Below are 12,085 nucleotides of genomic sequence, written 5' to 3' on the forward strand. Positions count from 1 at the left end.
ATTTATATCACAGAGTTTTATATTGCGCGAACTTGACCCGAATATGGTATAAGTTTGCTTTACATAGCACCAGTTGCGTTACATGAGGACACATTAATTTTTTTGTTAGGCACTGTGAGATTAAGTGGTTTGCCCAGAATCACAGGATGTTCAGCATCGTTGCCGAGACTCGAACGACCGCCCTAGCCGTTAGGCCAACTCCTCTCTCCTGGAGGTTGGAGGGATGATCAAGATTTGGGATACACTGTTCCATGAGGCACGTGTTCATTACGTAGTTGCATTAGGCGGGCTTCTATCCTTAAAAACCGTGAGAAAATCCGACAAAGTCAAAGAGTACCTGACTCAGGGCCCCCAGGCTCAACTCTCAAGCCAAAAATGCATTTATTTGGTGGGTTAGAGGGGGGTGGTCACAACTCTAACACCCTTCTGAAGCTACGCCCCTGGTGTACTCCTAGAAACTGCGACTGTCATAGGTTCAAATATGTACTCCAGGACACATATGTGAATTAAAAAAAATAATCGCAAACTTACCTCAAAGATAAGAGGAAACGTACAACTTTATTTATTTGTTTGCTAAAGAAGCCGGGTACATCTTTTATGCAACCGATTCTTGTTTACAAAAACTTAGTGCATTGCAGTGTAACCTTAGCTTTATGTGTCTCTCATAAATGACTGTATGTCTTTAAATATTTTATTGCTTAGACTTTTGTTTTTGTCAATTACAGTGATAAAGAATAACAATAACATATTTGCCAAGTACCACCCTCAGTTTTGGACAGAAGGCATTTATCAATGTTGCAGACAAACTGACAAACTAGCACCAGGCTGTGAAGAGTACAATCTGTTTGGAGACAGTAAGTATTCCAGTGAGCATGCATTACCTCAATGTGCATAACCAGAAAGTACAGCTCAGACTGTGTTAACCAGTAATGCCTCCTCTGGACCAAACGTTGATACCTGAGGTTTGAACATCTTCAACCTTGTTGCTGGGTGTACCTAGAAGGCACAGGCGTTGCCAGGACTGTGATAGCAGCTGGCTGGGTTTGCATGTTCTCTTATAGGTTTTGTCGGTAACAGTGGATTAAAGTATTCATGCAGACTGTGTTTCAAGATATTAACTTTAGTTTGGAGAACAATAACCAGGAAGCTTTGGTGCTGTGATGGTTTCTGAGAAGAAGGTAAAGCAGATGGAAGCAAGAATTGGAGACCACATAAAGCTTCATGTTGTAAGATTTCCCCCCATCCAAGACGGACCCTCAAATACTTCACTTAGATAGCGGGTACCAGAGGTGGCCCTTCACAGAGGCCACAGGGCATTATCACAACATTTTCTGCTTAAAAACCTCATTCCTGCAACCTAACATTACCTAATCTCCACCAGCATATCTGATTCACCAATCATTCACCTGAAATCACTAAGCTCCAACTAGTGATCACCCCTAACTGGTATTAATATAATCTATCACAAAGTAATTGGAGTAAATATATGCAATGATTTTTTTCTTGAGAGCACATGGCTAATTGCAATAACCAACATTTAACCACTGGACTAACCACTAATCTTGGGTTCTCGAGTACCGTAAATTTGCTTTAACACCACGTCAGACTCATGGTTGTCTGTGCTTTCATAGAAAAATTATTTATTGGAACGCCAATACTGAGAAACCATTTCACCTAAATGGTTTGATAGAAAACATCAGGATAAATGGCATTTGCCATTTCTTAGAAACCAATTCGTAGAATGCCTTTTTTTAAAAGCTGGTTTCTGCATACTTATTTCTTAAGGTGTAATTGAAATTGTTGCAGGCCTTTCTTTCAAAGAAACCATTTTGCTGAAGGTATTTATTTCAATCCTTTGTCAGGAAACGTTAAATGTGTATTTATATTGTTTACTTTGTCAAATAATTAAACTGGATGCTTTTAATTCTATGAACTATCACCACCATCCATCCCCTTAAAAAATGCCCCCATGCATCCATTACATCCATCCCTGACCCCTAACACTCCAACGATTCCTGAACCCTAAAACCCTTTTTTAACCTTAAACTCCAGCTATGCCTGCACCCTAAAAACCTCTCACCATACCTAAACTCCGCTCATCTCTGACCCCTGAACTCCACCCATCCCTGAATCCTTAAAGTCCTTTCTGCTCCTAAACTTTACCCATTGCTTAACATAACAACTTTCACTGCCCCTAGACTCCAACCATTCCTCAACCATAAAAACTCCTTTCTACGCTTAAACACCTCCCATCCCTGATTCCTTAAAATCCTGCACCACGCCTAAACTCCACTCATCCCTGAATCCTAAAAAGCCCTCACCACTCCTGAAAACCACCCATTCATGACTTCTAAAACACTTCACAACCCCTAAATTCCGCCATCCCTGAACCCTAAAAAACCTTTTTACATATAAACTCCACCTACCCCTGAACCCTTAACACCCAACTCCACTCTAAACTCAACCCATTCCTGAGCACTAAAAACACTTCACCACCCCGAAACCATACCCATGACTCAACCTTAAAAACACTCACCAGCCTAAACGTCATCTATCCTTAAAGCCTAAAAAGCCTCAACATCCCTACACAACACTCATCCTAGAATCCTAGAAATCCATCACCACCCTTAAACTCACTGATCTGTGAACCCTAAAAAACCCTCGCCACCCTACATTTGACTCACGCCTGATCCCTAAAAACCCCTCACCACCCCTAAACCCCACCCATCCCTGAGCCCTAAATACTCCTCTTCCCCCAAACCATCAACTATCCCTGAACCCAAAAACTGTCCCTACCCCTAATCTTCACTCAAGTCTGTGATTTTGGCTGTTTCCCTAAAATGATCTTTCCTTTAATTTTCGATTTATGTGTATTTTCTTAAAATTGCCTTTCCTTAAGATTACTTTTCCATGATTTGGTTTCCTCCAATGTGGGTTCTTAGTTTTTTGTTTTTCGATGAATTCACATACATCAGTCAGGGTTAGTAAGCGCTATATAAATACAATTACAATATTTCCAGACACTCAACAGCTCAGTTTATTTGTGTTGGGATTGCATACTTCTTGGCCTGTTCTTCAAGAGGTGGTCGAGCAACTTTGTGTCTGAAGGTGTATTCGAAGGAGCACTGAATCAGAAACATTGGATAAAGCCAAAGTAGGATTTAAAGAATGTTATAAGAGAGAGGAAGATGAAGGCTACCTCCACGTACGTTTAAGAAATTTTGAGACAAAATGGTACATTTGAACCTACATTAGGCCTCTAATACAGACCCTGGTTTACTCCGTTCAAGTAAATGTATTGCAGAAGACTGGACCGCCACTAATCCCTGGGCCAGATACTCCACCATTAATGCACGGAGACGACAAACACATCCATGTGAAGAGCCCCACAACCCCTCTTCCCTCGTGTCAGTACCTGCTACAAAGACCTTTCAAAGTTTTAATGAGGGGTTTCTGCTCTGGCATGAATGTGCTGACCATACATGAACTTAAATATGCATAGAACATAGGGTTAATCTGAAGGTTAAATGCAATAAAATGGTTAAATTATTTCAAATTATAAAACTGGTGTAAACGGCTGGTCAGATCCTGCAATTCACAATCATCTTTGAGCTGAAGTAGACTGATTTCCAACCGTGATCATCCTAATTATCGCTTCAGACCAATGCATTTCAACAACGGAAATGTTGACTGGAGCTTTCAAAGGAGAGCAGCTTTACACAAGCAGCAATGATGGTCGTACCCTCCAGACATGTTCTGAGCATCAGTTTACACTCGTTTTGTCAAGCAGGGTACAAGTGCAATAGCTCTCGACTCCGTCACCCATCAAATGGTTCTTTTCCTATTGGTTCCAGATGGATATGGGGACAATTATTAAGAGGAAGAGTGACTCAGCAGACCAAGGTCCCCTTGCTCATCCTTGCAACATTGTGGCAACACCAGCTTATTCCTTTTCTGAGGGCCAGGGCTAAGGCTAACCTCGGGCAGATGTGGAGGCCTGGTACTTTTTATATAAATGCATAACTACCAGCCTTCAGTCACTGGTACTATAGAAAAGTGTTCTTTCCAGCACTGATTCTCTCACACAATAGGTGCAGACTTATGTAGGCACATGTTTTACATGGTGATACCATATTCTAGCTGCCTTGCAGTTTAAAAGCACTGTAAATAACAGTTATTAACAAATTTGTTTATACTCATTTCTTCAGCCCTAGAAGGTTGAAAATCTCAATTGTCCTGAAGACATCAATATGTGGGCGTCAAGCTGCCCTCATATTCACACCATAGGGACATTAATCCACTGGGCTCTCATTACAACTATGTGAGCAAATCAAGTGTATCAGCTTGTTAGATAGCTCAGTGGGTGAAGGAGCCGTCTATAGAGGTCGGGTTGATTTCATTTGTGTTCAGCTTTGAATACTGGTAAAATAGGCAAGTGAATAATTAGTCTTCTGGCTTGACGCCTAATAAAGGGAGTGCACTAGGGTCATGCCTTTGTTGAAGAGATCAAATGTAACTTGTAGGTCACACCTTTTGTTCTGGTAAGAACTCTCAGTGGTTGATGCTCCTACTACAAAGGCCTCTTGTGATATGCAGAGCACCATTGAAATGGAGAGTAATTAAGATTTATGGGATACAGTATCCCCTGCAGAACATTATAAGGATATATCAAGTTACTGAGGAGTTCCATGACCAGATAAGGGAGCAACGCCGAAGTCTGAGTTCCTTTATAAGGTTATGAAAATCCAAGGTGACCTGCAATATCCCTATCATGTACGGCAGGAGGTACTTTATTCCTTATAACACATGGTCGCACCATCACTTTGCTCACAAACCACTTAAATCCTTGGTGTTAGTGCACAGCTCTTTCATATGAAAGAGAGAGCATGTTAGCAAACATCAAGATAAACAAATTGAATATCAAGGACAAAATTAAACGCATCAAGAGAGCTGTTAGATATTTGTTGCAAAAAGATATTAGAAGCAGTTTTATGCAAGCTAGTGTTTTTTTTTAAAGGCACAGTGAAAATTTGCAGAAAGATTCTAACTTTTCTATAATTACCTGAGGAGTGCACAAAATAAACATGTTGCAATACATATCTCCATTCTTCTTATCAATGGAAGATACAAAAACAGAGCAGAAGAAAGAAAAGCAGTGTTTTGTTTTTCTTTAAATAGCTGCTTTAATTACGTTCTGTGACTTTACCTACCTTTTCCCTCAGCTGCTGCCTGTGGCACCAGATGTTGTGGTCAGATCTCAGCTGTAATAAGGTATTACACTTGAGTTCTGACAACATTTCTTTATAATCGATGACTTCACAAGTCATCGATTATAATGAAATTAGAAACAGGTTTTTATACAGGGATTGCAGAATCCCCTGTATTGTACGTTACTAAGGAATGTAGAAACACTTAAGTGTTTGTTATGTGCTAGGTACATGGACGTTATTTTTATAATTATTAATTTAGACTTCCAATTCATTGCATATATTGTACATTAATGCAACATCGGTTTCCTTGCCCAACCGTGACACCTAATGCTGCATATCGCTCTGTAATTTCTGCTGTCTCTTCCTTTTGTTCTGTACACATTGGGCCTGATACTCAAAAGTATTTTCTTACCTACTTTGAACTTTGGTGTGTAAATAGTTCCTTTTACTCTTAAATGCATTTGCTCACATGTAACAATTTGGTAGATGTTCCAGAGTGATGATGATTGCAGAGTATTTTATTGTTTTGCAGCATTTATGTAGCGCTAACTACCCCCATGTGGGGGGCTGAAGCGTTTGCTTCCATGATTAGCATGCTACACCATGTATGGTCTGTGGTTGTAAGGCTGTTGTGTTTTTTATGATCCTATATGGTAAGTGTCTCCATGTGGTGAGTGATGGTCACCAATGTGTGATGGTGGTAAGTGATGCAGCGCATAGCGACGTATTGGATGAGGAAGTGTAAAAGATAGTCATGCAGTTTTAAAGGTTTCCAGTAGTATATTACCTTTGAACAGCTCTGCAAGTCCCTTTATGGTATTTCGTATGGTATAGTATGCTTAGCTGATCACTGCACTTACTTGGTTGTCCAGTCTGAGATTGTGTGCATAGTTGTGGTCCTGAATTGGTATGGTTGGATGGGGAGAGATCTGTAGGGGTGGCCATTTTTATTGTCATCTCATTTCTGAGTGGTTATGGGAGAGGCTATTGGATTGTATACATATTTGGGACCTGCAGTGAATGGACTATATTAAAGTCCTTCAAAAAAGGTCCAGTTATGTGTGACAGATTTTTTTCAGTTATTTCATGCCTTTTCATTTGGTAATGTTCGGCTCTTTGGTTGTACAGTGCTGGTGGTGGACAACCCTTATAGCAGATATGTATTATGTGAATTTAATAGTTATGAGTTGTAGTTTGTTGCTGACTGCTGCATGTTATACATTTAGTATTATTGTGGGCCAAGATAGTTATATATGAAAGTGCATAACTATATAATGTCAGAGCGACCCATAGGTCAGCCTTGTTGTGCTTACCTGCATAATGAAAGCAGTTTTCTGGTTGAGTTGTTCATGGGTTGCAACCTGAGGATTGTGCACGAAAATGTGACTGTTTTCTGGGTTCTCTTGCCTGTCTTCAGGTGGTGCATTTATCTACGAACTAGCCACGTTTTCAACTGTCTCCGGAAGGGTATATGCTCTTGGGTACTTCTAATGCTGGCTACTAGTGAGCTCAAGAGGTTAGCTGCTTGTGCTTAGAAAGCAGTTCTTCTCCTCCTGCAGATTCTTTATGGTAAGGTGGTAGGATGATAAGTGGTGCCAACCTTAAGCGTAGTGTTCTATTTGGTTGTATTGCTTAAATTTAACTTGTAAGTATAGCAGTCCTTTTTGTTGGGAGGCTGTGTGGACAATGCTGAATGCCTTGAGCATTGCCCTTCTAGCTATAGGCAGCCAGCGGAGCGATTGCAGGACTGGGATCATGATTTCTCTTGGGTGAAGGTGGAGAAAAAGTCTTGCAGCAGCATTTTGGATGAGTTGTATTTTGCTTGTAATGAATACGGGTGCACCAAGGTATAGGCTGTTGATCTAGTCAAGCTTGGAGATTATGAGTGTGATGATAGCTTGCAGTTTATTTTGGTGGGCAAGGTATGGGAAGATATGACATAGTGTTTTCATTGTGCAGAAAGCACTCTTATGTCACAGCTGATAAAAAGTTGCAACTATACAATAGCAGGCTTGTGCCTATGGTTGGGGTAAATGTCAGACGTTTGGAAATTCACTTCCAGAACTGCTGGTTAGCTGTGACTGAAACAGCTCCCTAGAAGTACTGTGAATTCTAATAACAACTGAAATGTACTTCAGTAAAGTTAAATTAAATGTTGAAATAAATGCCTGACTTTTTTAGAATCTGGCCCTTTTTCATCACTTTTATGTGGAATTTGCTGACATCTTCAGAGGTCTTGGGGAAGTCTGCTGTTTCATATCCTTATAACCCTCTTAATTGACGGTGTTGCCCCATGCCTATGGCCAGCCAGGACACTGAAACATGGACTGACAAAATGTGATAATTACCATCAAGGAATGACTAACTGTCCGCCGCAGCCCAATAATATAAGTGGATGCAGTAGTATATCAAGGTAGAAAGGCAAAGAGTGCCTTTATATATGGGAAATCTTCAAGCGTGCCACAGCCTGTGCCCCAGAGTCATGATTTAAGCTGTGGACCTTCCTTATGACTGTGCTTACCCTCTCAGCCAGAAGCTGCAGTGGGACCGCTGACTGGTCGACCAGACTCAGTGCGGAGACACAGCTGCCGTAAACCCCTGTGCACAGTTTGCCATGCATTGACACGGGGTGGATTTGGTGCCTTTGGATAGTTTTTTGTCCATATCTGGGTTCCTAAACGTCATGAAACGAGCTTCAACTACTCTCAACATGAGTTTTAATGCTGCAGGGAGGAGTCAACTGTTGAAGAGTTCCTGGATGGTTCTTGGAAAAACTTTGTGTATTTCAACACTTTGTAAATGTGCACCTCTGCTGGGGAGTAACTCAAATAGAGCAGGTGTGTACATTTCTTTTGAGAATCAGGCCCGAAAGATTTTTCCTGTATCCTGACAAGAATCACTTCCTAGATACTTCACACAAGTCTGAATAGGGGCAACATCTGAGATATGTGCTGCTCTTTGTCGACCATATGTATACTTACAATTGCTTATTGAGTGCATAGACGTTATATTTTCATGTTTTATTGAAACACATTGAGTATAATCCAGTTGTGAAATTATACTGAGGCTGGCAAGCAAGGGAATGTTTATATTTGTAAATTAGGACCAACCTCAAATATGTCATCTTTCTGTTATAGTTACAAGAAAACCTCTTCCTCCAACACCTAAAACAAAGGTAAGCATATTGCTGTTACTGAATAAGGTTTTAAACCCGTATTGTTCTAATGCATTTTCCATTTAATGAGTTTCACTTCCTTTCCCTTATCCTCAGTATGCATCACTAGTTACTTTTTTATTTGTAGCCTCATCGTCTTCTCTATTATGCGTCTTAGCTTACTTCCCTGTGTCTTTATCTGCATTCATAATGTGATAGTGTTCTCTAACTAGGGTCCCACAGATCCCTAGAGTTCCCCATGTCGTTTTCAGTGTTTCCACGAGAAATCATGGAATAATAAATAATAAACTGAAGAATAAAAATAAATAATGCATAAAGTATAAAAAAAATTGAATAGTGCTAAGAAATTCAAACATCCTGCTAAATCAGGGTTCCCCAACGAGTATCTTGTGAGCTACTGGTAGTTCTCCAGGTATCTCAAAGTAGCTTTCCTATGTGCTGACTAGTCACCTAAATTAGAAGCTTGTGCTTGGTTGAATTATTTTATGTATACCAAAATTGAGAAGCATGTATTTGAGATGAATATTAATGTATTATCAGAACTCATAGGCTGATGTGTGGAGAAAAGTGGTTGAATTTCCAAAATATACTTTAAACTGATATTTGAGTGAGAAAAATCAAATGGTGTTGGGAAGATGATTTTTTTAAACTAATTTTTAATTGAATTTTATAGATATAGAACTCTTACAAGATCAACAATTGTACATAATTCTACTGGAAAATACGCAGACAGCTGTCCACTGCCTTTGGCAAAATAGAAACACAGCTCATGCAACATGAAAGAGATGGGTAGGGTGAGGGACCTAGAGACGCTGTGCACAAAGGACGCCAAACTGATAGAGCCCCTCCGCTGTCATAACTACACTGCCCACACGGCCCAAACACATGCCACCGCTGATCAGGCAAGCAGACTACTGGCCTGGCTAATTCTACTGGAGCACCCCTGCGGCCCGATAGGCAACCTGCGCTCCAATACAGGACTCCTAATATACACACAATGCAACATCTTCACAGCCATGACACAGAACTACACCCGACTGTATCAATCTCAAGGACACGGCGTTACACAAAGCCTCACAACCTTCCTCAACTGTATACAGCTACCCGAGACGCCGCCGACACATAGCGAGTTGCTAAACGAGCCGATCTTGCTAGAGGACATCACAGTGGCCATATCGTCCCTGGCCACGGGGAAGACTCCAGAGCCTGACGGACTCCCAACTGAGTACTACAATGCATACCAGGTGTCGATAGCACAAGGGTTACACGCCCTTTATGAAGCCGCCATTGAAACAAGACAGCTCCCTCCTTCCCTGCGCAAACCACACTTGGTATCCCTACTCCGGCTCGACAGGGACCTCACGGACATGATCTCCCTCAGACCCCTCGCCCTACTCAACACTGACTACAAACTTTTAGCGAAAGTTCTGGCAGACATACTTCCACAGGTGGTCCCTGGTCTGGTCCACGCAGACCAAAATGGCTTTATACCATCCCAGAGTACCTGACTCAACCTACGCCTCTTCTTTCGGGTTGCAGCTGGTTCCGCATGTGCATGGCCAAGGGCGGGGTGCCTCATACTCGCTCTCGAGAATTCATTCGACTCCCTGGAGTGGGACTATATGCTCGCAACTCTCTGGAAAAATAACCTAGGCCCCACCTTCCTACAGATGACCCGTCAGCTCTACACAGAACCGGTTGAAAGGGTAAAGATGGGGCCATACGTATCGGACACAGTCCCAGTGCGAAGAGGGACGAGGCAGGGCTGTCCATTATCCCCTTTCCTCTTCGCGTTAGTAATACAGCCTCTGGCGTAGATGATAAGGACACAATTAAATGATGGCATACTTCAAGGTGATGACACACACAAAGGTTCACTGTACGCAGACAACCTCCTGGTCTACCTGAAGAACATAAATGACATGCCTGGACAACTGGCCCAGATCCTACAGGACCTTGCAGCCATATCAGGGTTGAAGGTAAACGTTGGCAAATCTAAACTATATGCCTTCGGAGAAGGAAACCACGATTTGGGCCTTGTGCTTAACAGGGGAAGGGTGCAGTGGAACGTAGACACAATCCGATACCTAGGCATACGAATATATCGTCAACCGCTGGACCTATTCAATGGCAACTTAGGCATCGCGCTAACAGCCACCAGGTCCCAGATGCAATTCTGGAGCACACTCCCACTTGCTGTGACAGGCAGAGTCGCACTCTTAAAAATGGTGACCCTGCTGAGATTCCTTTATTATTTTGCTAATCTGCCCATTTACGTGTTTCCACTCTTTGTCACTTTGGACAGGATGGCCAGAGACTTTATATGGGGTTCTTGCCGGCATAGAGTGGCAGTGAAGAAACTATATTTACCCATGGACCATGGAGGCCTAGTGGCCTCAGCTTAGAACGCTAATACCTGGCAGCCCAGCTACAGTGGCTAGCTAGATGGATGGCAGACCGACAACAAGACAACAGCACATCCGTCACACACACTGCCCCAGCTCCTCAGGATTTTCCACCCTGGCTCAAAAGCAAGACCCCCAGATTCCTTGATGCTCAACGTGACATACAGATGCTATAGAAGGAGCCTCTACAGAACCCTACACATAACACCCTACGCCCACACGCTACCTCTGGAAGGCACCCTTAGAGGTCAATCTACACTTACAGCCACTGACTTACAGAAATGGCACAAAGCAGGCATACAGTCCCTTTGAGACTTATATCGCAATGGTTCACTCGTTCCTACGCGACACTGATAGAAGATGAAAGGCTCCCCCTGGCCAATCCCTTCTACACCGTTCGCTAATGGCTACATTAACGGTGAAATGGGCCGATCTCGATACCGAGCCACAAACACACCTTGTCATGGGACAGAGCAGACACCTCACGTGGTGGTTCGCGGCCTCACTCGGGCAACATGCAGCGATCAGCCTAGACCCCCTTCGTCACAAATGGTAGCACAAACTGGGCCGTCAACTCTCAGACACAGAATGGGCGCGGTGCTGGCCATTCCAGTGGGCATGCCCAGAACATGAGATTCAGGCAAATACAATATCATCACCCAGAGAGTGTATTTCACGCCTGCCAAAATCAACAGATATTTTAATCGTGCTGACACTGCCTGCCCCAGATGCGCCACCTTCGACGCTGATCTTATATACATACTCTGGAGCTGCACCAGCCTCAGCGCATATTGGAGGGAAGTAGCGGATACACTCCGCACCTGCACTGAACGCGATATACCCTTCGATTGGCCGACATACCTGTCATACAAATTCCACAGAACCCGTAACACCAAGGTAACCTCAAGGTTCCTAGACCTAGGCATGGTGGCAGCCAAGAGATGAATTACCAGAAGTTGGAAAGCCCCCGACCCCCATGCATACAGGCATGGAGACACTCCGCGCTTTCATGTGCCGTGGCGGAAAGCATAGCGATCCGGCGCGAGGAAACCGTGAGCCTAAGGGAAGTACCTATATCTGCAAACTGGGACGCAATTCTGGCGACGCTGTAACAGGGCATAGACACACCAGTCCCGACCCTGCAGGCGACCAATTTGGCAGAGTGATATCGCGCACGCAAGCTGTATTTCCACACCACTCCAAGACACTCAACCTTAGACCATGTAATGCACAGCCACGCTCAAACACGCGCTTTTGCAAAGGGCCACAACAGGTGTGGGTAGAGCAGGCGAGAC

At 43.0% G+C, this 12,085-nt stretch overlaps 1 protein-coding gene across 1 annotated transcript in view; it reads left to right on the top strand.

The window, feature by feature from the left end:
* TEC (tec protein tyrosine kinase) overlaps positions 1–12,085 on the top strand; it is a 589,535-nt gene that overhangs the window by 374,437 nt on the left and 203,013 nt on the right. The window contains exons 6-7 of the mRNA XM_078678221.1: positions 726–854; positions 8,348–8,385. Of these exons, the coding sequence (XP_078534347.1) occupies positions 726–854; positions 8,348–8,385 (167 nt within the window). The remainder of the gene's footprint in view (positions 1–725; positions 855–8,347; positions 8,386–12,085) is intronic.

Source organism: Lissotriton helveticus, chromosome 2_2, assembly GCF_964261635.1.
Source record: "Lissotriton helveticus chromosome 2_2, aLisHel1.1, whole genome shotgun sequence".
NCBI classification, from domain to species: domain Eukaryota; kingdom Metazoa; phylum Chordata; class Amphibia; order Caudata; family Salamandridae; genus Lissotriton; species Lissotriton helveticus.